General features: G+C 36.4%; 1 protein-coding gene across 6 annotated transcripts in view; it reads left to right on the top strand.

The window, feature by feature from the left end:
• Positions 1 to 26,981, top strand: part of TTC29 (tetratricopeptide repeat domain 29) — a 236,286-nt gene that overhangs the window by 148,497 nt on the left and 60,808 nt on the right. For all 6 annotated transcript variants that reach the window (XM_032332464.1, XM_032332460.1, XM_032332461.1 and 3 more), the window contains 2 exons: positions 646 to 769; positions 9,865 to 10,093. In XM_032332464.1, the coding sequence (XP_032188355.1) occupies positions 646 to 769; positions 9,865 to 10,093 (353 nt within the window). The remainder of the gene's footprint in view (positions 1 to 645; positions 770 to 9,864; positions 10,094 to 26,981) is intronic.

The following is a 26,981-nucleotide window of genomic DNA, read 5'->3' as shown; positions in this document are numbered from 1 at the left end:
CCTTTGGTAACCACTATACTTTCTGTTTCTATGGATCTGCATATTCTGGACACTTTATGTGAATGGAATCATAACATATGTGTTTTTTTGTGACTGGCTTCTTTCATTTAACATGTTTTGAAGGTTTATCCATATTGTGGCATGTATCACTAAACGTCATTCTGTTTTAGCAGAATATTGTTCCATTGTATGGATAGACCACATTGTGCTCATTCTTTCATTTGATCAACATTGGATTTGTTTCCACTTTTTGGCTGCTATGAATACTGTTGCTGTGAACATTTGTGTGCAAGTTTTGTATGGACATAATATTTTTATTTCTCTTGGAGATATATATATAGGAGTGGAATTGCTGGGTCATATGGTAACTGTATATCAGAAATTTTGAGGATCTGACAAGTTGTTTTCCAAAGCATGTGCACCATTTTACAATCCCACCAGCCATACAAGAGGGTCTGAAGGTTTAAGTTTAACTCAATGTATGCTCCAACAAAGAAAAGCCACCTGTTTTTTAAAATTTTCCTTTCACATTTCATTATCCTGAACCATTTTGCACTTTCTAAAGCAAAGACACAAAATCTCTCCTCTTTATGGTGACATTAAATGAGATGATACTCCAATAATTTCTCATTTTATTTTTTCCAGCCAAGGAGAGATGATAGAAGCAATTAAATACTTGAAAAAAGTTGTGAAAATTGCAGGAAACAATTTCCAAAGACTAGATGTTGTGAAAGCAAGTACAATGCTTGGGGATATCTACAATGAAAAAGTGAGTATATGCGTTTCATTCTTATAGGGAGAAATTCTCAGAGTTTTAACATTCTATTCCCATCTGACTCTCACCTTCCCATGATATGTTATGCAGAATGACCCCAGGACCGCCGGGTTTGGTTAATGCACAGGGTAGTTACTTCCCCTTTTACCAGGACCTGAGTGCCATCTTGGGCACAGTCACCACAAGCTGCTAAAACTAATTCATGTCTTCACAGCCAGTGAAGATTCTAAGTGGTTTTGGATTTGAAGAGCGATTAAAACATTTCAATTCAAAGACTATCATTATAATGGTTGGCTCTTATCTGCTGACACTAACATTCATCTCCCTTGCTTCAAATTCTCGTTTTATTAATTCAGCAGTGATGGGTCTGCTAGGTTCTTCAGGAGAAGAAAGGACAATCCCAAGAGTAATTCTGAAGGAAATATGGAATTCTAACATCAGACTGGTTATGTAAAAGAAAAGAGAAAGAAGAGAAGGTCTAAAATAAAAGCATCTCTTATTCAAGAGACCATTACTAGTGAAATGAATTGGTCATAACACATTGATCTTTTGATTGATTTTTCCTGAGTTTAGCTCTTATTACCCAGATGGTTCTTTAACAAACAGTATAAAAGAGGCTTTTTTTCTCTAGTTATAATTGCTGTTTTGATAATGGTAGGATCTATCATTCTTGAGGGCAGTTTCATTCTTAAACTGTTTCTATATCTTATCTTAGTCTTTAATGAGACGTTGTATACGTATTGATTAAAGGGACTAATTCTGAGACTAGACTCAGGTTTAGTAGGTGAAAAGCCTACTTCTTTCACTTGTAATAAGATCTGTAGCCTGGACAACTTACCTTCTAGGTGCCTCAATTTTCTCCCCTTAAAAGGTTATAGTGAGTATTGAGTTAATGAATGTAGAGCAGTTAGAGAATAGCACCTGGCAGGGGAAGCAAGTCCCAGCTAGATAAGCCGTATTATTTGGCACACCTTTGTGGGGTATCATACAATCCCCCTTTTCCCTGAGGCTCAGAGGGTTTAAGTAACCTATCCCAGGCCTCCACATTTCTAGGTGGCAGTGGTATTCAAACCCATGCTCTTAATCACTACAGTCTTTTATTTGGCAGATAATTGACTTTTTGATGATTTCAGAATTATTTAGTCTTTTTAAAATTTTTATTTTATTTTTTTCGGTGTTCCAGAATTCATTGTTTAGGCACCACGCCCAGTGCTCCATGCAATATGTGCCTTCCATAATACCCATCACCAGGCTAACCATACCCCCACACCCCTACCCTCCAAACACCTCAGTTTGTTTCTCAGAGTCCACAGTCTCTCATGGTTCGTCTCCCCCTCCAATTTCCCCGAACTCACTTCCCCTCTCCTCCCAGTGTCCTCTGTGTTATTCCTTATGCTCCACAAGTACGTGAACCCATATGATAACAGACTCTCTCTGCCTGACTTATTTCACTCAGCATAGGCTTCCTTCCCGCCCCCCCCCCAAGGAAACTGTTTTAAATTAATCCGAATGAATGAAACTACCATAGTTCCTGCTATGGGAAACGTGCTTTTAAACAGGGTATCTGATTTCTTATTACACCTCCTCTCTCACTTTCTCTGGCTCATGTGCTTCCTCTCTGCTATTACCCAGGATCATTAAACCCCCTTTTGCTCTTGACTGTCACTCTCCTCCTTCTCTCCTCCCCTGTCTTTCTGGTCCTTCTGATCTCAGTGTTCCTCTCCCTATGTTCCTGCCCACTTTGTTTCCCCTCTTTCTTTGTGCCTCCCGCACCTGTCACCCCAGGTCCCTCTCTCCACGGTGAGCCCCTTCTGCTGCCCCATCTCTATGGTACAACTCTACTCCGGTGACTCCTGGATCTTGTTTATGCTCTTGTTTTCCTTTTTGGGATGCCATGCTGAAACACAGACAAGGCTCGTGGTCTTGTGAGACTGGCAGTCTAAGGAGGAGCTTATCCTGTAGTAGCAGAATTGGCATTCCTAGGTAATTCATATTCTTACTTTTTAAAAGGATTGTTCTTCAAAACAGAAGTGCCAAAAACACAAATTGCCTTACCCTCCACCAAACAATGCCCAGAACTCGTGTGTTAGTGTACCACAAACATTAAGTATCAGCCTATATTCTCCTAGTTACAGAAAGCATAAGGAAAAAAAAAAAGGATAATCCCTTCTGAGGGGTCATTTTTATATTTGCATTTTTTTTAAAGATTTTATTTGTTTTGTCAGAGAGAGAGAGAGAGAGAGAGCGAGAGTGAGCACAGGCAGACAGAGTGGCAGGCAGAGTCAGAGGGAGAAGCAGGCTCCCCGCGGAGCAAGGAGCCCGATGTGGGACTCGATCCCAGGACGCCGGGATCATGACCTGAGCCGAAGGCAGCTGCTTAACCAACTGAGCCACCCAGGTGCCCCTATATTTGCATTTTTTAAGAGTTTGTATCCCATCAGTCTGTATTTTATTCTTTGGCTCTTAAATCTTAAAGAAGAGTCTAATATTTTAAAGGCTGGAGACATGAATACTATCCAAAGGCTATGACAATTACCAAAAGTTAATTTTTTACTAGTATGTCCCAATTCTAATATAAAATTTGGAGAATTTCAGGTATTCATGCTATCTTCAAATATACTTGCCTTCAAATATACAAATTCATTCATACATCTTAGTGACTCTTTATATTTTAATGTAATAAATGGTCACGGATAAATAGGGTAGTGATTTTTAATAGTTTTGCTTTGTTTTGTTTTCTGTTTTTGTTTTTGGTTTGTTTTTGGTTTTTCTTTGAGAGAGAGTATGACAGGGAAAGGGGCAGAAGGAAAAAGAGAGAGAGAATCTCAAGCAGGCTCCACGCCCAGTAAAAAGCTTGATGCAGGGCTTAGTCTAACGAGCCTGAGATCATGACCTGAGCCAAAGTCAAGAGTCAGATGCTTAATTGACTGAACCACCCAGGTGCCCCTTAAGTATACAATACTATAACAATTTTATGACATTACAGACTTCAAAACAAAACTCAATTTGTTATTAAAAGTGCTAATGTTGCATTCAGTTTTTGTGCATTACTGTGATTCTTTGTGAGTACTTCCTCAAGTCAAAAGTCCACCAATTACTTCTCAGGCTGACTGAGTTGTTAAATCATTCCCAAGAGTATGATTTGAAAACATATGACAAAGTGAGTTTATTAGAATCTAATGTAGTTATTTTTCCTTCTTATTCTTTTGAAACAGGGAGATAGCTTTGATGACATCCTGAATTTCCTTCTAGTTCTACAAAGTCATTTCCTAGGAAAATACTGACAAGGAATTATTTCATGTCTCTTATTTCAGCTGCTTATGGATATGTCCTAATGATATTAGATCCCTTTATTCAAGTTATACACCTGAACAATCTTATAAGCGGTTTGCATCACATCCTATCTATTATGCTTTTTCATGAAGGAAACTTGCAGGACAAAGAGGAGCCTCACTAATTTTTGCCCCCTTCCCCTTGAATCTGCACTCAGCTACTTATTAACTGTGACCTTGGGCACATGAATTCTTTGATCCTCAGTTTCTTCATGTTTCAAGCATCAATAACAAGATACCGTGAAAAACTGTATAAGGATTAGGAATTTATAAATATGTACGTGGTGCCTAGTCAAATGCCTGGCATATGTTGGGTATACAAAAGCACTTAGCCTCTTAGCACACTCAAGCTCACTCCCTGCAACTTCAGACTCCTATCCCACCGCCTGCCCAACATCTTCACTTAGACTTCAAATATAACCTGTTAGAAATGGACTCATCATTTTCCCTTAAATCCTATCCCCCTATTAACTTCATGTTCAACTATGATAGACTATGACCAAGGTATTTTCTAGGCAAACCTCTCAATCTATGAGCTCCCCCTATCTGACCTCATCTAGGCCCCTGGCCTTAGATATGCTGAAGACTTCCAAATTTGTATCTCCAGCTCTGATCTCTCCTTGGGACTCCATGCTTGTAAATCTAGCTTTAGACATCTTAAATTTAACAGGATTCCTTCCTCCCAATCTTCTCCATCTGAATAAATGGCGTCATTATCCAGTAGCCCAGCTGCTCAAACCAAAAATCTGGGTATTCTTTGATTCTTTTCTCCTTCCTGCTCCGTATCTAATCCAGAAGCAAACCCTGACCTTTATGCCACCAAAACATATCGAAGATGCGCCTCCTTCTCTGTATCTTCTACGATCATCCCATCAGTTTGTGACACTGTTTTCTCACCTGCCCTACTGCAGGAAGTTCAAGCCCATTCCCCATTTCTTACCCATATAATCCAGTCTCCACACAGATGCCCAAGTAGTCCTTTTAAATGTAAATCAAATTGTGTTATTTCTCTACTTCCATTACTTCCATTACTTCCCATTCTTCTGGGAACCTGAAATAGTCTAAGTGAGATGTACACCAACTCACCCCATGTCTGACTTTATTTCTTCCCACTCTTCTTATCGACACCACCACAGCCAAATGGACTTTTGAAGTTCCTCAAATATGCGGAGCTTGTTGCTGCCTTAGGACATTTGCCCTAGCTGGAATACCCTGTATGGAATGCTTTCCAATCTGAGCTTCATATCCCTGAATTATTGTCATCATATGTCAGTTAGATGCCACACCTTCAGAGAGGCCTTCCCTTGGCAACTGACTAAAAGTAGCCACATGGGGGAAGGTAGTTCAAAGGTACAAACTTCCAGTTCTAAAAAAAGCAAGTCTTGGGAATGTAATGTACAGCATGGTAATTACAGTTAATAATACTGTATTGTACTTTTGAAATTTGCCAAGAGTAGCTCTTAAAAGTTCTCATCACAAAAAAATTCGTAACTATGTGAGGTGATGTTAACTAAACTTACTGTGGTGATCATTTAGTAATATATACAAACATTAATCATAATGTTATATACCCCAAACTAATATAATGTCATATATCATCAATACATTATATATTATATATCACAATATAATTGTCACATAATGTCAATTAGACCTCAGTTTTAAAAAGCATATGAAGGTGCTTTGGAAAGGTAGTTATATTTTGTAATATAAGATGGCATTATTGTTATTCATAAGGAAAACTGTTTAATCACAGCTACCATTTCTGTAATTTGAGTGCTCGAACACATTTTCTAATCTAAAATGATGAAATCTAATCCACTATATTCTGTGGGGCTTTCTAGGCATTTGAGAGAAAAGCCAAAAAATTCAATCTGTTTTGTTGAAAAAATAAAACCTCTTCCTCCACTTAACCAAAATATCTGAAATCTCCATATTCCCTGTTTCTGTTCATTGAAGTCCTGAAAGCTACATGCCAAAATAAAAATTATATGAAGAAGAAAAAAAGTAGCCACTGGGTACTCTTTAACATTACATTAATACTTCGCATAGCACTCATCTCCTAGTTTTCTTGTTTATGATATCTTCTTAGTGTTGTTTAATTTGGCTAGAATAGCTTAATGAGAATAGGGACCATATCTACCTTGTTTATTATTTTGTTCCAGATCCTAAATGAGAAGTTGGCACAGAGGTGGTGAGCAAAAATATGTGAATCAATCATATTTTTTTTATTTTGAATCAATAAATTTGTAACCAGTTTTCTACCTCAGGAGAGTAAGAATCTCTCACTTTAGGAATTCCAAACTTCTATTTCATTTTTGTACAATGATTCTGAAAACTTGTACTGAATCTTTAAAAGCAAATCTAATACTCCTGGTACTGGTCAGTCTTCCTCATCATCTCTTTTCTTGCTTAATATTATTCATGCAATGTATTCTAATTGTATTCCTTATAGTTACTTCTAAGAAATAATGTTATTATAAGACCACAACTATAAGACTGTATTTGGAAAAAAATATTAGAATTAACTGTTTTCTTTAGTTATTATAGTGTTATAATTAACATTAGCACATCTTTAAGAGATCATTTATTCTAATTAGTTTACCTTTTACTATATAATCATAGAAGATGGACCACCCATTCCACCTTCCTGATGTGATCTCTTGATGAAAATATAGAATTAATATAAAGTAGCGAAATGAGAATGCTTTAGGGAAAAAAAAGTAGATACAGACTCCTTGTCAGGCTCCCACTCAGCAATGAGTCTCTTTCTCTGTCTCCCTCTGTCCTTTTCCCCTGCTCATTCTCAATTCTCTCTCTCAAAGAAATAAATAAAATCTTAAAAAAATTACACACACAAATAAAAAAGTAATAGTTCCAGACTAAAACAGTAAAAACAATGTGTAAAAAATGGCTTTTTCTTAGTACTAGGAAATGTTCTTTTATTTTTGAGCTTGCTCATTGTATAGAGTGACAGACACACTGAGAAGTATCTGGTAAGAATCAGAAAAATACATGAAAATTCTATATTATAGTGTAATAATGCAAGCTTTGTTTTAAGGTCTACGATGTCATCAAGATCCTGTCCTGAATTGTCCCTTAAATGCTTACCAGTGATATTTATAACACTAAGCAAAGTTCTCTTTTCCAGTAAGAGGCAATCGTGAAGTGATTAATTCACTTATATATTCTCAATTACTTATATATTCTCAAATTCATATTTAAGATTACCAAGATTAATTATTAGAATCTTCTGAATTTTATAATAGGATAGGGATTAACTGATAGCAGAATCGAACTGTAGAACATTGGACAGAACCTTTGGAGAAGAGATTAAATTTAGATATTAAGCTCTTTAAGAATTAAAAATCTAAAAATACAATACACAGTAATGAAATCTCATTCCAAAATGGTATGTATAAAAATCCTTGCATCTTAGAAGAATTAATGTATTTCCTTAATAGTGTTTTAAACTAGAGAAATTTAGATTGATTCCAGTTTTATGGTAGTTGTGTCTGTATCTAACAATTGAATACTAAGCTCAATTTGCAGGAAGAATAATTATATGTAATTATAATTAAATAGTTATGAATAATTATAATGCTCCTATTTTAGGGGGAAAAAACACTTCTTAGAGAGGATCTAATATAAAATTTAGGCATAGTAAATTCTGTTAACTGCTGAATCCCCACTGCTTGTCATGGAGCTTCGTACATAGTAGTTGCCTAATAAATGAGTAAGTTCATTTTAACATAATAATATATAGAGTAATTCTTGAAATTTAAATGTATGTCCATTTATTTATGGCCCCTAATTTCCTAATTAAGACTTTCATCTAAGACAAAAAATAGTTTAAGAATATAATAAGCTCAGAATAATATAATAATATATATAATATATATAGAATAATATAATAATAAAATATAAGCTCAGAAATATAATTAGAACAATAGTTCTAGTTATATAGAAATATATTCTAATTATATAGAAATAATTATTTATACTTCTCTGTTTTTAAAAATAGAAATGTGAGGTCTAATCACATATGTTCATTTATTTTGTCCTATATCTTTGATGTTTAGCAGAACAATCCAAAATATTAACTAGTTTTATTTCCATCTTCAATATTTGCATTGTTCCTCAATCATATAATATACTTACCATATAAATGTCTTTGATACATTTTATTTTTTCTAATTAAGTAACCATGTCCTCATATAAGTTCTGTGCTTTACATTTTGAAATAAAAGAAAGAATTGTCATCTCAACAAACAAAAATTATTATTGATAAAATATAGAGCAATTTTTTGTGTTTAAATTAGTAAGTTTAATTGGAATGAACCATTTGAGTACAGAGTTCACTAAACCATCCTGAGGGTCTATAATGTAGTATTAAACTGCTTATGTATGTAACATAACTGTCACACGAGCCCTATTTCTCCCCTCCTCATCTTCCAGCAACTTTTGTATCCAATCAGTTTGCTGTCTGAACACCATGACTACACAGAGTTGTATAGAGTTGAGTATGCATCTTGCCTGTACTGGGATATGGTATAGGGTGTTTCAATGGTGTTTGTATTACCACCTCCTTCATAAAATGTTGTGAGAAAATAATTTGAAAACTTATAATAAAATATTCTCTCATAATATTCTCTCTCTTCTCAAAAGTGTGTGCATGTGTGTTTTGTGTGTACGAGCAAGAGGGGAAGGAAGGAGAGGAGGGAGGGGGAGGGGAGAGGAAAGGAGATTTACAAGTCAGTGAAGAGAGGAAACGTCGCTCCCTAGCATCTTAAAAGTGTAGACTCAATCCTAAAAATGATATCCTCCATTGAGGAAAATGTTTTCATGAGGATCTTTAGAAAATTTGGAGGTTGGCAGAAGGGAGCCTCTTTCCTGAGGCTCAATTTCATTATTTGTAGAATAAGAATAGTATTTTCTCACAGGATGACTTATGAAAGTTAGTGACATAATATAGGGAGTACTTAGCACTGGCCCTGACACTTTGAAAACTATCGTGGGCAATAGCTTATAGGAGGGTAGGAGAGTATAATCAAAAAAAGCCCACAAAATCTAAAAAACAGAAAACTGGCTTGAATTTTTTCAGTGAGATGTTGCAAAAAACTTAAAGAGATGAACATTTAAATGAGTTGTGCTAGTGCCATCAGGATCATTATTTTTCAGGAATCTTGATTACCTCCGATGTTCTTAGTCAAGAATGACATAAGCACATGGGGAAAACAAGAGCAATAACCAAATCAGCAGATAAATACATCAATATTCAGTGGCGCCGTAAATCTGAAACAGATTGGCTGAAAATGATCTCTTGCTGTGACTAAAAACAACTGGTTAAAAATGCTTTATGAGGTAAATCCAGTGCTACAAGTAGGAAAAATACATCCAAATTAATGTGAATTGGACCACTCTAAAAAGACCCAGACTTTTTTGCTACCATGTACCAGGTTTTACGATCTGAAAATGCTAACATTTGATCATTTTTAATCCAAAAAAGCTTACGTTTCATATAGTTCAACTTGATAGATAAAGCTCTTTTAGTATCCTAGCTTAGTATTGTATGGTTAGTAATCACAACTTTTTAAAAGAACCTTATTCTCATAGCGTCCCTGCCTGCCATCTCTTTCTTCTAAAAGATGAATGCTGTAACTGTTGAAAGGTAAGTCTGGTACATACAAGGTGAGCAGATATGTGGAAAGATAGAATAAAAAACTAAGAAAGAAATGATTTCTCTTACATTTTTAGGGATACTACAAGAAAGCTTCACAATACTTTCAGCAAGCTTTCAACACAACAGCAGAGCTTACAAACTTGAGTCAAATGGATGAAACGAAAGTGCATTATGGAATAGCAAAAGCTCATCAGATCATGCAGAGGGTTAACAGTTATATCGAGTCTGAAGATCTCACCAGCCTTGGCTACCTGCTGTCATGGAAAGAGAATCGAGGCAGCATTGTATGTGATCCGAATAATGGTAAGACTTCAGTTTTTGAAAACAGTTTAGTTTTTGTGTCATTCTTAATGGCTCCATCAGTGATTTTTATTTTATTGGTAATTTTAACTTTATTTATGCCTTACTACATAAATATTGGATGTGCCTTCATGCTATATTGTATCTTTGATGATAAGGAAGGCATAAAATGTGGTAATGATTAGTTAAACTTGACAAATCACCAACCTCATGTTCTTTTTTTAAGTTAAATATTCAACAACATGCACTGATCAGAATGTGAGAATGTGTTGTTTTTTTTTTTTTTAAAGTTCAGTGTTGTTCCTTGTTGACAAGAACAAGTCACAGATGTTAGTTCACAGATGCTTATCAGTATCAAATGCAATTAATATCATACTCTTACTTTGCTGATGGTAGTAAATTTTCCTATATTTGATCAATTCAAGTTAGAATATTAATTTAGAAAAATGCAATATTAATTTCTCTTAACTCCACTTCTTTTCATACATACTTTTTCTTGTGATAATTAGAGCAGTCAATTAAAAACAAATAACTAGAAGTGATGTGAATGTCACTTTCATGCGTCAACTTGACTGGCTCCAGTCCTCAGTTAAGAACTTCAGAATCGGATTTTTTTAGTTTTTAACAGTACTGCCTATCACAGACCCTTGGGTTGCATAATTGTTGGTAAATCAAACTTTCTCAAGCAAAATATTTTAGGGATGTTTGGGATAGCACAAATGGAATCATAGACACAATTCTGGTATGTAAAGAACCATCTCCTGCTTGGAACTCTTCCCACCCCCTGTTAGGTCATTTAGAGGAAACAATAAGCTCTTTGGTTTTTATTTTCTCCATAGAATAAATAGTAAATAACAGTAGATTGTGCACAAAGGAGTCTTATTGCTTCTTTTATATTAGTAGAATTAGTAGTGTAGCATTAGTAGAATACCACTTACCACTGTCTGTCCTCTAGTTATGAAATAAGTAAAGGTCTCATTCCAAATATATGTACAGGATAAAGTCTTCAAAAACAGATGGCTTGTTGAATTTCAATGTGCTTGAGTACCCAACAAATATCTACAGGTAACTATTAACTAACCACTTTTAGATAATATTTTGTTCACTTCAGGATGTTGTGTTATATACTTGAGAGCTTGCACTGTAGTTTTGAGTTATCTTCCCTTTACTCCCTCATCTTGTTTGCCCAGGAGAGAAAGCAGAGGAAATATGATCTATCTATCTCTTAGATTACTTCTTCTGATAAAAGATTTGGTAGAGGGGGTGGGATTATGGACATTGGGGAGGGTATGTGCTTTGGTGAGTGCTGTGAAGTGTGTAAACCTGGTGATTCACAGACCTGTACCCCTGGGGATAAAAATATATGTTTATAAAAAATAAAAAATTAATTAAAAAAAAAAAAAGATTTGGTAGAGAATAAGTTGGGCTACTCCCCTTTTTCTGATTTACTTGGATAAGCTCTAACCATCACCCTAATAATCATGAAAAAAAACCCACAAACAAACTCAAGGGGCGCCTGGGTGGCTCAGTGGGTGAAAGCCTTTGCCTTCAGCTCAGGTCATGATCTCAGGGGCCTATGATCGAGTCCCGCATCTGGCTCTCTGCTTGGCAGGGAACCTGCTTCCTCCTCTCTCTCTCTCTCTCTCTCTCTCTGCAAGCCTCTCTGCCTACCTGTAATCTGTCTGTCAAATAAATAAATAAAACAAACTCGAAACTAGAGAGTCTAGTTCTTCTATTTGCTGCAATCCTGTTTGGGGCTTTTTCAAAAATCTTCCTTGTTTTTTCTTCACTCTGTAAAGCTATTTCTTTCTTTCTTTCTTTTTTTTAACACTTTATTCTCATTTTTGGTGAGGGTGTTTTGTGTTTCAAAGGGCTTAGGAGTAAAACAAAACAATGCATTTCAAAACATTGTTCAGAAACAAACTGAGGGTTGTTGGAGGGGTAGAGGGGTAGGGATAGGGTGGCTGGGTGGTGGGCCTTGGGGAGGGTATGTGCTATGGTGAGTGCTGTGAATTGTGTTAGACTGATGAATCGCAGACCTGTACCCCTGAAACAAATAATACATTATATGTTAATAAAAAATATTATTCAGAGAGTAAAAACTCAGCTATTCCTATGGTGGAGAAGATTAAATTCTCTGAAACGCTATAGAAGTACACCCCCTTCCTGATTCATTTGACCAAGATTAGAAATCTATGTGTGGATGAGCTATGTTATTATAAAAATGAAGACTACTCCTCCAGATTCAAATGTAAATGAGAAGTTAATCTTCTACTACTGGCATTTTTTTAGTGGTAGCTGTTCTATTTGGAAATAAAACCTGCAGGACATTATCAAACATACTCGCTTATATGTTTACATGGACATATTTTAGTTCAAAATACACTAAAATGTGCTTTTTAAATGCTTCAAAGGTGTTTCTTAAACTACAACACTTACTATTCTATTTTTTCTCTGCTTCAAAAACTTCACTGCATCCCTACTGCCTACAAATTCTGTACAAGTTTCATAATGTTTTTTGACCACCTCCCTTTCCCTGGCTACCCCCTCAGGCCCCAGACACACGTAACGTACATTAATACCACCTTACTTCCAACTCCAGCCCCATCCAGGGAAATGTTTTCCATGGTCCTTCTGAGATGTTGAAATCCTCCCTGATCCCCATCTTACTTGACTGTTGTCTCTTCTCTCTGTTCCCACATTGAATGTCATTCATTTCTCTCCAAGCACTTTTCACTTGTCCTATTCTACGTTCTGTCATGACCATTTCTGTAATTGCCTTATCTGCCCAGTGAGAGTATGAGTGTCTTGAAAACAGATTCTGATCTTTGGAGTTTCCTCCAAAGGAAATCACAATGCCTAACATCTGCTAGGTACCAAGTATATATTTCCCAAATTAAATAGAATTCAAAATGAGTATGTATGTCCTAGCCATGAACAGGTTCGCACTAACCACTTTTTAAAACAGGATTCATAGTTCCATATCTCCTTGGAAAAACAACAACTACAAAACCACTATGATCCAATACCGTGTTTTGATTACCATGTGGTTATCACATGAATGCAAGACAACAAGTGTGATGTTGGCAAAATGAAGAAATATGGAAATATTATTTGGAAATCTGAGCAGCTTTTAGGTTTTCAAATTTTGCCTTTCTTTTCTGAAGAGACATCTTTAATCTTGCCATTGAGGGGTCCCATGTATTCAGAAAAAAGCAGATCAAAGATTTGAAAGATACATTATAAAAGCTATGCAGTTATCTCCACCTCTGAGACTTACATCCTCCAAACAAATCATTACCTCACAGAGCAGGCAATATTCTTTTAAGCAGGGGAACATGACCCCCTAAGGGAATAGAGCAGTGAGAGCACTCAGGTCTCTAGATAAAATGGAACAGTGATTCACCAGCAATCATCTCTCCTCTTTGTACCTTTCAGAGGGAACACAGCAAATATAGGAACCTTCATACCATTCTAATACTCTCAGATATGGTTGTAATGATTTCACCTTCCTCCTTTTCTTTCCAATAGTAAAATAAGAGTAGATTCTCCTCCTAAATTTAGGAATTTAGAGGGAATTTAAATTTATTGCAGTTCAATAAAATTATTCAAGCCTGAAGCAACAGAAATTGGTTGGCTCTGGAAGGATTAAGGGCCTATGAATTTCTGCTGATTTCTCCAGAACATAGTTTATTTTTCCTACTAGAACGATTATGCCTCCAATCACGAATTTATTTTTTTTTAATGGATAGCTAATTCATCTTGCCTTGTGGAGATTATAGACCCAGATGTGGAACAGTGACAGAGAAAGAAAAGCTTTTCTTGTGCAACATAAGAGAACTGTTAACTTAGAAAGGTAAATACAGCCATTTCATTGCCAACGTGGTTAACCACTTCATTGATAATATCAGTAATATGGGTTTAATGCACATTCTTATTTTAGCCAAATGTTAATTATATCAGAGAAATAGGATGCAAATTCTGAGTATGGAAATAGATGAATACACCGGCTAGTCAGTAAAGGCACTGTTTTCTACAAAATGACATGCAGAGGTTTCCTTGAGTACCAAAAATACCACTCTCATTTTATGAATCATTTCATATTCTTAAAAGAACAGTCAAGACCATGAATTTGTCTCTCAGCCCTTGGTTTATGTGGGTTTAATGTCAAGTCCTTGGTTCGATGTTGAGCCACGTTTTCCCACCTTGTTCTTTGCTTGTATTTTTTATTCATGAACTCAGCCCTTTTAATGAATGTGGAAAAGCCACATTCACGAGTGAGCCTCATGTTCTATTATACTTTGTTCAGCTGCTTCAATTAAATAACCCTAACAATGAGGAAAAAGTTCTGGAATTAGCCAAAAAGTCTGCAAGCAGGTTTTATAGCATCTTATTGTCACAGAGCAAACCTCTGTCTCTTTTTAATGTGTTCAAAAACATGACACATAAAAAGAAGATTCTGGTGAAAAATCTGACTGAATCAAAGCTCACCCTACTGGTATTTTAGATAATTGAGGGGAGAGTGTTATGTAAGAGTCCGGTGACCTAGGTTCTAATACCATATTGAGCCCTAATTAGCTTTGTGACTTTGGGCAAAGATTTCAATTCAAGTCTCTCTATCTAAAGTTCAAAACAGATCATTAATAAGATTCTCTGGGACTGATACGAGTTCCTCAGTAGGAGCATCTTCTAAATAAATATGGTATTTTGTAGTTCAATCTAGATTTTCGTGAGCATTTTATTTGTTGTTTTTCCCCCATAAATACTTGTTTCTGTGGGTTTCCACAAAAGGGAATTTTATTATGGTTATTATTATTATTACTATTTTAGTATATCAAACAGCTATAAAAATGCCAGGTCCAAATATTTGATCTTTTTGCTAGAACGTATAATAAAGGAGTTTCTAACTCTCTGCTGTCATATGCAGTTTGACCTGTCCCTGATTGGCATTGTTGAATTTGCTGACCCGAGTGCACTGTTCCATCTGCAGACTTTCATCCGTCCTCCTGTGTTCAACCCTGTGTCATACCTCTCCTCAGCATTTCCTCAATGCCTACCTTTTCCCCACTGTTCCTGGGGCTCATTACTACCCTTTCTTCATACATTTCTGTTTATATCTGTCTCTGCCTTCCTCAATCTGGAACCACTCTTGTAGCCCCTTTCTGTCTTCTGAACATGAGTTAAAATCTTCTTGAACTTTTTTGAGTTTTATGGAATCATGAAATTATTGAGCTGTGTGGTACTAAAGAAATAACTTGGTCTACTTTTTTTTTTTTTTTCAAATGTCCTCAGGTCCACAGACATGCAGTTATATAAAAATCTGAAAGACAAAATGGACCTATAATCTAGTTTTCTAGAATTCTAGTTCAAGAATCATTTCCTTGGGTTGCACTTTTTTACAATAATACTTAATATTTAGCAGAAGTCATGTTAAACATTTAAAAAGATTAGACTTTAATTAAAATCTGGATTAAAATATTCATGGTGCAAAGAAACAAGTGGGACTCTATTTCTGTCCAAGATGAAGTCACAAGGAAAAGATTTACCCTCCTGTGTTAAACAACTAAAACAAACAAACAAAACATATAAAACAAGTGTTTGCAGAGATTGGACAGCAAACAGCGCAGATCAGTGATCCTTGAGAAAGATTATGAACACTGTTAGGAAGAAATCAGTCTGATTAAGCTGATTCACACCCTTAATATTAATGATTGAAAGTGCTTGAACCTATTCAGAGCAATTAGGGTTTTTTAAACCTTGGAAGATTCCCTTTTGCCAGAATTTACGGCATCTGTAATACAGGGTATAACAAATCATTCAGGCAGTGTGGGGCAAAATAATTGTGGACAATGAGGCCAACACATGAACCAGTCTTCTAAAGTCTGGCAACTTGCCCTAAATTCGACTTCTCTAAGCTATTCCTGAATTTCAGAACTTTCCCTTCTTCAATATAAATCTCTACATTTTTTAAAAAGCTTATTAGAATTTTTAGATGACAGATCACTATTCCCCTTAAAGAATCCAGTGAAAGCTAAGATCTCCCTCCTCTCTTCAGAAAAACCTACAATTACTGCGTATAATTTTCAGAGAGTTCAGCAACTGTTGCTCAAGGGGGTGGTAATTACAAGGGCTTAACAGTATCTGGTTCTTTACTCTTCTGGGCACACAGAAGACTGCATTTTTCATCTCCTGGCAGCTAGGCAAGTCTCTGTGACTAGTCCCGGCCAATGGTCAAAAGTTACTTCTGGGTGTAAGCATAGGAGAGCCTGCATGAGATCCTCCAGCAGATTCTCTCCCTGCTGCAGTGATCATAGTGGAAGCATTATTAAAAATTACAGGGCAACGAGACTGATGCAGTCAGTCTCTACATGTGGAACATTTGTCCTGGAATGCCATTCAGACCTGCTGCAGACTTCGTGCGAACACAGAATAATAATCTTTTATTGTGGTGAACCACGGAGATTTGCAGAGTTGTTTGTTAGTACAGCTTTGTTTACCCTGCCCTAACTCTGCAAGCTTCAGAATTCTCCGTGACGGCCCCTGGATAGTCTCAGTGGGAGCTCCGGGGGGAGAACTAGGATAGCCATTTCTCTGTAGGACAGTTTATAAATTGTGTGTTTGTAGGTTGTGAGTCTGCTTGTGACTTTTTTCTAAGGCAGAGATCCTTAAAATCCTTTGTGTTTTACTTCTATTTCTAGTCACAGAAAACAAGTTTGATAAGCCAAATGGGAATGACACATTAAAATATATTAAAATATATTCTTTATAGATTCCATGCTGTTGTCAAAAACCTTAAGAAAGAGATGCATTTTTTTCTGCCAGTCTCATTTAAATCATGCTATCATGTATATCAAGTATACTTCTAATAAATTTTAAGAAAGAGTTTAGAGAATTCAGTGGCTTCTGCAACTGGTAAAAAAATAATTCCAAAGATGAAACATGCTGAAGAAGACAAAATTTTTTTTTATGTAAGGATTTTAAGCCAAAATCCTTACATAAAAAAAGACTGCAGAGTTTGAGCCCGATTTTCAAATTTCTTCCTTACTTACAGTTCCCCTATCTTCATATATTTTCTACAACACAGGTGACATATTTGCTTCCTTAGGAATCAAAAAACTTTTTTTCAGAAAACTAATGCCTACTTCATTGGGAAATAATAATGTAGCTCTAGATCCCATGGGTTGAAAGATCTTTTTTTTTTCCTCTTTCCTTTTTTTCCCCTCTGAGAGCCTCCTTCTCTATCTGCTGCCTTGGTTCAATAAAAGAGAATTCTTGATTGCTCAAACAAAAAATATACTTCTTTTAGATTCTGCTCACAGTTCTTGGTAGCTGATGGTGTTACCAGTTTTAACTTCCCAAGGTACACTGAACTCACCACTTCCAAGAACAATGTAACTGGGTTTTTCTAATCTGGTTTTGTTTCGATTCCATCTCTAATTGCTAGTTTGAAAAGCTTACGAAAAGTTTTTTTGGTTAGTTAAACCATAGCAAAACCAGAATAAAGCCCTGATCTGTACCAGTACAAGGCTAGGGTTCGAAGTTCTGAGAGAATCCCATTGTCACCCACTTTATACTCCTCTCCTTCTCAGAGAGGGCTCTCACCCCTGCTTCCAGTTAGGTCTTTTTACTTGTAGTCTTGGATTCCAAATACCGCACCAATTTAGGTAAATGTTCCCCTGCCACTGCTAGAATTGCAGGGCAAAAAAAATCTTCTCAGACATGTATTTAAAACTTCTTTAGTAAAGCTCTATTAGGATAATTCAGGTGATTCTTAATCCATATGATTTCTTCTGAAAAAAGTGATGTTAATATTTCAAACATGAACATATTGGAAGAACAAATTTTGTTAGCTTCTAATTTTTTCACAAGTTTCCCTGATTTGGGGTACTGTGTGGGAGTTTTCCTAATTAATTCTCACCTTTGTTTTCTCATTATTATGAATTTTGATTTTTTTAACCACTCAATCAAAAATTATATCCATGGTCCCAGGACTCACTCTTTAAATTTCCTCTACCATCCCTATAGTTTTAAATCCCAGACAAAGGAAAATTTTTTTTTATAGTCTAGGTTCTTTAGTTTAATTAATATAAAATAAATACTTTTCATGACAAATATTCTTTTAGAAACTAGAAATTATTTACAATGCCTTTTTATAATGACTGACTTGACTAACAGTGCATGGATGTATATTTCACTTCTATGGGTGATGTCTGCCTCCTGGGCATGGGAACAATATGCTCCGTGTGGAAAATGTTGAGCAAAAATCTAATCAGAAGAAATGCTAGCATATTTTTTAATTTTAATGTCAGTCCATCCTGACCAGTGTCTGGACCTTCCTTAACTGGATCCTTGAAATACTGCAAACTTACCTGAACACATTTAATGTCTAAATCCTCTGACCTACTGTCACAATGAAATAAATACTAAAAGCACTGACCAATATTCACCATCTCCAAATCTTTTATCACTACGTATATTTGGATATTTTCTTCCTTTCATTTTACTCTAACCTGCAATCAAAAAACCTGAGCAAATAGATGTTCTCTCATTGTGCCCTTAAGGTAATCAAAGTTGGACTTTGTCAAACCAATAGGGAAAACTTAAGTTAGCTCATTTAAGTACGATGCCTCTAAGGGCTGCATTTATTGACTTCTAACATGGAATCAGGTACCCAAAATGAAGAAAAGACTGGTTAATATTTGCCTTTAGTGAAATAAGTCTAATTTCTCATATTTAGACTATGTTTCCTTGTATCAGCAGTTAATTAAGTGTAATTTGCACTTTTATCAAAAGAAATTTAGTTCAACACTTTCAGGGGTCTTCTGGTATTGTTTATTAGATGAGCTCCTGAGAAGGGGTACATAGTTTTCCACAAATCTCCGCATTTTCAACCCAGATATTAAAATAACAATGAGGGGGGAAAGCAATGGAGAAGTATGAAATAAAATGAAGTTTTAAACTCACTAGTCAGGAAGAAGATGACCATCGTAAAATTGGGAGGGTTAATAATTTTTACTGTTCAGATTTATTTGGCTAAGTTTTTACCTTCACCCACTAATAGATCTATGATAAGAAGGAAATCAGCGATATGAAAGGAAGCTATTATATCCAACCTTCAGCTATTAATTCAAGTTAAAAAATTAATAAACAAAAAATTCACTGTGTCAAATACAACATAAGCAAAAGAAACATTTTTTCTTAGAACTCTTAATAGGGACAGATGAACAGACTTATGATTTGATTATAGGAATTCTTTCTAAAAATATGAACGTTCATATAACTATATTAACTAAATCTCATCTGAACGGATTCACTGGTTTATTCACTTTCATCCAGGGCATTACATTGTAATCTTATTTGGAGATTTATATGATGAAATGTGAACATAGTATATTCCTTAGTAATTTGATTGGCAGGAAATAGAGAACAAAACACATGCACAGCTTTTTAATAATTTATAATTACTTACATGAATCCACTAAGTTTAGGCACACAATTATATGACTAATTACTTTGAAAATCCAAGTGGATGCTTAAATAGATGACCATGCCCTGAGGCCTTTCCAGTTGTTTCTGCTGTCTCATTTAACCATGCAAATGTTATTAAGCATTCCTGGCTAAAAATTTTCAAGCATGTGCAAGTGTAATTGCATAGATAATTATGCATAATACTGTCACTTTCTATATCTAACATCGGAATTTTCCTTTTTTAAAAAAATAGGTCAGCTTTGTACTGGGTAGCTTTCTCTGTAGATGCCAAGAAAAATATAATTTTAAAAGATAGGTAAACCAAAACTTACCTATTGCTCTTTCTTCAGAATCTTTTTGACTGTCTTTAGCACATTGATTTGAAGTGAAACAGAAAGATCAAGAGTAATACTAAAATTAAAACAAATTTTAAATACCTATACATGCAATAATCTATATTACAAATAGATCTAACTAAAGTGTAATTCAATAACTAACGTAAATATTTATACAGACTCGATAAAAGGGATACAAAAAGGATACAATTCTATGACTACGAATGTATATGGCAAGTCTTTCAGGTTTGCGTGTTCTGAAGCCAATGTCCAGGAAAAAAAAAAAAAAATGAACTAGCACATGCACGTTGGCAAGTTAATTTCTTGTCATGAAAACCATTTAAAAAAGCTTTACAATATAGAGTCCTGCCTGATGTCACGCTTTGCCAGGCTGGACTCTGTGCAGCCCAGCTTAACAAGCCACAGCTCCTGAAGCTCCAGTTTGGTGTGCATGCAGCTGATTGGCAGGGCTTGGCTCCCATGACCCTGCCTAGCTTCGATGGAAGCTGGGAAAGTGAGTACAAGCTGACTTCTCAGTGCCCAGACTGAAAGCAGGTTTCCACTGAAAGTAATAAAGTGGAGAATTTCTTAAGCATGGAGAGGGAGATTTAGATGCTGGGCGTCAATCACTACAAGTAGTGCTAAGAGCTATGAAGAAAAAAATAAAGCGGTAAGAGGACAGTGATTGGGCCTGGGGCGTGGGGGAGGGGCGCTGTTTTAAACAGAACGTTCAGAAAAGCCCCTCAAAAGAGGCGTGGTTTGCAGAGAAACCTGATGGAAATGACAAAGCAAGTCCTGGGAGTATCTGGGAGGGCTCAGAGAAGACTGCCAGGTGACCAGAAGACCAGCATGGTGGGAGCAAATTGAGTGAGGAGGAGAGTAGGAAGAATGGAGTCTCGAGCAGCAGCCAGTTAATTTAGGCCTTTCGGGTGTAGTGATGACTTTGGATCTTATTCCAGCTGTGATAGAACATTCTCACTGAATTCTGAGACTAGGACTCTGAGTTTTCAAAAGGATCACTTTGGCTGCCCTGTGAAGACTACGTCATAAAGCAGTGGCCTTTTTGATGAAAACCTACAGTAAGAAATACATTTTGCCTTGTGAGAACAGAATACATATTTGCGAATCTAGAGTTTCGCAAAACAATACTACGACATGTGAAGCTCCTGGGGATTTCTCTTTTGTAGTTTTAGTGATTTTTAAATTTCATATTTTAATGATTTTTAAAGCAATGGTAAGTAGAAGATTCTTATGAGGAAAAATGACATTGAAATAAAATTTGTTCTGTTTGTTGCATTTTCTATTATGATGCAAGTATTTTAAAATACCCTATGGAAAATTAAACTTCATAAGAAGCCTTAGACAGTTTCTCAAGAGTGCAGCTCAAGGACCACTTGCCCTGAATGGTGGTGGGAGGAGTTATTATAAATGCACCACCCAGATCTTCTTACCACAGACTAACGGATCACCAGCCCTGGACCTTGAGCATCTGCCTTGGACAAGCTCACCTGGTGATCCTTACGTGTGAGCACTGCTCTAAAGTTTTTTTTCAGTTTTTAAGGTTATAATAATGCCAGGTTATCTTTTCCGCATGAGTATGTGCTGTTTCTCGCATATATGTAAGCCCACTGAGTAGGTGGGTCTTCATATAACATTTCTCAGCAATATATTATAAATTCACATGTGAACTCTGGAAAGCACTTTAAATCAGTATCTCTATTCTTCTCGCAGTCTTTAGGTATTTATTCTGAAATCAGGAGAAAAGTCCTGGAACTCTTCCTCTGTAATCCCAATTGTTAATTGTTACTTCGCATCATTTATCAGAAATAATCATCTTTTTCTCTGCTCAGTTACCATTCCTTTCTCCTAAATGTTTCGAAAATCACACTGTCCCAAGAAGCCTCAGTACCCGTGTTGAAATGTGGTTAAATAGCACATATTCACAGCCCTTTCATTCTAAGTGGCAAGTAACAGCATTTTTCACTAGGTTTGCACATCACTGATTTTCACTAAACGTCATCCACCATTGCAGCATGAGTGGACTTTCTCACCATGTCCTTCTGTTTTGATGCATTCAGGATACAACAGGTTAGATGACACCTCTTAAATATGTTTTCAAAGTTTCATTAAGGTGCATAGGAGATTTTCCTCTACTCAGTTCTAAAGTGGAGTAGGAAACCAGCTAAGCAGCTGTGTTATGGATCACACGCATACAAAATCAGACTTGAGTCTGGCACGTTTGCTGTTTGTAAAGAATCGGGCTTAAGACCTGTTCTTATAAAGTCACTTTGTAAAATGTTTTCCATTTCTACATTCACTTTTGCTGTGGACAAAACAATGCTCCCCACATCAGTGGTATACTGTAGCAAAGCCTGTCACCCCGACATTCTCCTTCTCCCTCAGCCGAAGTGAAACACCCTGGCCTCTATGTCTGTACGTCAAAGGCATCGTCTCCCATTGACTCAGCTTCAAAAACAAAAAAGGGACAGAATTCGTACGTGTTCATGGGGAAACATGGGGTTAAAGTGGACCGTATTTCAGGAAGTGTTCCGTTGGCTTGCTATGTGGTGAGAGTCTGCAGTCCTAGCTAATGACTTGTAGGTACGGAATCCTCAGGTCTCTCAGGTGGTTTCAGTCGATCAGTTTCAACAGAATGATGAAAAGCTTGAGATAAAATAAACTGACAGTTGCTACTCATCGTAGGCAGCAAGCTGTACCCAGGCAGCTGAGACCCTGGGAGCCCTCTTTCTTAAACAAAGGCTTTCACTGCAGTGAGCAATGAACTCCAAATAAAAAAAAAAAAAAAAAAAAATGGGGGCAGATTGGCAGCTGGTGACCGACAGGAGGAGGGAAAGGAGGGAAACTGGGAAACACAGCAATTGTTGGCTAATTAGAAGCCATTCCCACCTACTTAATACCAACCCATTAAGCAGAAAACACTTTTCATCTTTTTCTCCTGCTACACATGACATTATACTCCAATCAATACTCTCCCATGGCTGCCTCAGTGCCCACAGATGAATATACTGCAAGTTTAAGAATGCAGTAATTGATTTGGGACAGGGAAACTGCAGCTTTCGCAGTATATTTTCTGAAGATACTAATGCAGTGTTTGTGATGCTTAGGTAAAATAATTATAACTGTAAACTGACAGCTGTCAAAAATTGAAAAACATAAGAGAAAACCTAAGCATGGTAGATGTATTTGAATCTTAATAGCAAATAATCATGTAAGTCAATTTCTCCCCCTTTTGGGAGAACAGCTCAAATATTTGGCTTAATAAATTCACTATCACTACCACCATTTCAGCCCTCTACACACACACACACACACACACACTCACACTCAATTTGATGACATTTGAGAAGTATAGTAAGTGTATATACAATAATGTTGCATTATATTTGAGCATGATTTTATGATTTTAATAGAATTCTTTCATTGGTCCCACATGTAAGCTTGTGGGAATTTATCCCACCAACTCAAACTACTGGAAATTTATCTTAATGTGGTAAGATAATTCACATGTACCATTACCTTCATATTATTTTTGAAAAAATTTGTCTTTATGGGGAGTTCGATGGCTCTCAGAAACAGATTCTGTCTTAAATAATATTTTAATAAAAACCACATATATAATATATAATATGTTATTTTTTCTTACTTTAGTTATGTGACTTTTATAGTCCCCCCCCCCCACAACCTAAATATCAGCTCCTAAATTTTATACAGATTTTCTCACTGGTATTCAGTTTCTTTCTTTCTTTCTTTCTTTCTTTCTTTCTTTCTTTCTTTCTTTCTTTCTTTCTTTCTAAAGATTTTATTTGTTGATTTGATAGACAGAGATCACAAGCAGGCAGAGAGGCAGGCAGAGAGAGGGGGGAGGAAGCAGACTCCCCGCTGAGCAGAGAGCCCTATGCCAGGCTCGATCCCAGGACTCTGGGATCATGACTTGAGCCGAAGGCAGAGACTTTAACCCACTGACCCACCCAGGTGCCCCCCGTTACTTCTTTCAATTCCTATACACTGTTTCTGGGACATTGATCACAATGTTACCCAAATAGTTACAGATGTTGTAGTTGTAGGCTGAAGAAAGGAAAACAGATTATTCCCCTTTACTACGTCAAAATAGAGAAACAAATAGGATTTCAGAAACTGGAGTTTAAATTCTTGGTACTGAAGGTGGTGATATGAGACTGCTTTGGGATTTCTGAGTAGGACCTTCAGTGGAGAGAATTTAGTAGAAATTTTGGTGGTCCAGCGAAAACAGAGCATGGTGCTGTGGTTTTCTATGTGCATTAAACAAATGAGGTGAGATCCAAATTATCTTCCTATTAAGTAGAATGGATTAAGCTTTACAAGTTGATCAAATGTGTTGTTTTAAAGCACATATTTCAACCACAACTTTGATTATTACCAAAGTATTACCTGGTACTGTCAGACTGTTATAGCATAACAGACACCGACCACCCCTGCATTATACCTTACACACACCCATAAGGTGAGAGGAGACTTTTTTTTTTTAAAGAATTTATTTATTTATTTGACAGAGAGAGATCACAAGTAGGCAGAGAGGCAGGCAGAGAGAGAGAGGAGGAAGCAGGCTCCCTGCTGAGCAGAGAGCCCAATGCGGGGCTCGATCCCAGGACCCTGGGATCATGACCTGAGCCAAAGGTAGTGGCTTAACCCACTGAGCCACCCAGGCGCCCCTGAGAGGAGGCTTCTAAAGACAGCACATGGGAGGAAGAGGAAGAAGGAGAGGGAGAGCCTCCTTGCTTTAAAATTCTGACCTGATTCCAAAACACAGTCCCACTCATCAGTTTTATTTCTCATAAGAATTGAAGCTACTGATATCAAGCTTTACAAGTAACTATTAGGAAAATTCTTTCAGTCTCTCCAGCCAACCAAATTTATTATTTCAGTTATGAGTATGTGTGTATTGTCATATCTGTCATTAGTAAAATGGAAATAATATCAAGTGTTAACATCGTTTTAAGATCTTTAAGACATATTAACAGAAATGTTAATAGAAATTAGCAAGTCTTTTATTATTAAACTGTAGTTTTGATTCTTTTTTTATTTTATTTATTTATTTGACAGACAGAGATCACAAGTAGGCAGAGAAGCAGGCTCCCCACTGAGCAGAGAGCCCGATACGGGACTCAATCCTAGGACCCTGGGATCATGACCTGAGCTGAAGGCAGAGGCTTTAACCCACTGAGCCACCCAGGTGCCCCATAGTTTTGATTTTGAAATCAGACAGTTTAAGAAACATGTGAAAGCATTGAGGGTGATTTATCAAATTATAATGAAGAAGAATTAGTTGGAAAATGTGACACCTGAGTTAAGGTTGAGACTAGTTTGGACAGTGGGAAAAGGTTTTCTAATGACTTAATAACTATCTTCAAGCAGGTGACATTAAGGAAAGGATACTTTAGTGACTGGCCTCAATCTTCTCAGAGGATGGAAAAGAAGAAAATGGATTTACTGTTTGAGAGTAAAAGAAATACCTCACTTAACTGTTAGTTAAACTTTGGTGACATCAAGAAACCAAACATTTACTTTGCTGCTATTGCTTGAGGCAATTGCAACCTACTTTAGAGAAGAGTATTTTACCCCTCAATAAGTGTATTAAAAACAAAGCAGCATGTTATAAACAGACACAGTGAAAACATCAATAAACAGTAGCTGAAAATAAAAAGAAGATTCACACACACACACACACACACACACCCATTCATATAAGCACTCAGCAGTCTGGGGCCATTTTATGTGGGAACAAGAGATCTTACAAACTCAATGGCCTTTAACTATATCATTTACTTTTTATATTCTTGAACCTCATTCACCAAGAAGAGATTAAATTACATTCATTTTTAGTCTGTTGAGAAATGTAGAGGAGGGGCACCTGGGTGGCTCAGTGGGTTAAGCCTCAGCCTTCAGCTCAGGTCATGATCCCAGAGTCCTGGGATTGAGTCCCGCATCAGGCTCTCTGCTCAGCGGGGAGCCTGCTCTTCCCACACCCTCGCCTGCCTCTCTGCCTACTTGTAATCTCTGTCTATCAAATAAATAAATAAAATCTTTTTTTTTAAATGTAGAGGAATTTTGAAGAAATTTTCTTCAGCAGAACTCTAGTGATATAAAATACTGCCAAGATTTCTAGTTCAGTCTCCCATTTTACAGAGAAGAAACTTCAGTTCACAGGATGTGAATTATCTTACCCCAGGCCAGACAGAATAAATGGCAGGATGAGAAAGTAAATGCGTGTCTACAATGATCACATCTTACCCTTCTTCCATTTTACTGTACTGCCTGTAACCATTTCACTATTTTTTATTTTGTTTTTAGTTTTGGTACTTTAGTGGAGTAAATTTAAGTTACTTAAAAATAAGTTTACCCTCTACCATCCAAAAAGATTCTGGAAAAATGAGGCGATACTATATTTGATCATGAATTCAAGCTACTGAGTTAGTTTTTCAGTCAACTTCAAAGTCTTCCGGTAGCTTAGGAATAGAAATGAGTCTAGCGGGCTAGTTAAGAATAACATTTGAGAGTAGGATCTTAGGTTAATTGCTTTTATATTTTCATCAACTGTGGATCCTATCTTTCCCTTTATATCTTGAAAGGATAATTAAGATATTTATAAAATGTGTCCGAGGTGCCTCCTTAGCACAGTAGGCAGTGTGTCCGTCTCATAAAATGTGTCCTGCTATATCCTAAAACAAATGGTATTATTTAGCACAAGCAGAAAATACAAATATCAGAGACATTACTATAATACTAAAAATAAGAAGCTGTCCCTTACTACTTTAGAAGGGAAGCCGTCAGTGCTCTACCTTCATTTGGGATTCAGCTCCTTTCTCAGTTGAGAAACACCAAAATATCATGAACAGTTGAAACCATTAACTCCACTAATGCACCTTTTAAAAGACTGCCTTTTTCCAGAACAGATAGTGAGGTGATATTAAGGCATAGCAGATTATTTTAAATTTACATTTTGCAATAAAACCGCTTCCAATGGTGCCTCAAAAAAAAGTGTTCAGGGTGAGTGTCTGCCGTCTTCCTTCATCCTCATACCTGCTCAGTTT

The sequence above is a fragment of the Mustela erminea genome, chromosome 2 (genome assembly GCF_009829155.1).
Source record: "Mustela erminea isolate mMusErm1 chromosome 2, mMusErm1.Pri, whole genome shotgun sequence".
NCBI classification, from domain to species: Eukaryota; Metazoa; Chordata; class Mammalia; order Carnivora; family Mustelidae; genus Mustela; species Mustela erminea.
Note: the sequence above shows the minus strand (reverse complement) of the source record. Positions and strands in the feature narration are given on the sequence as shown.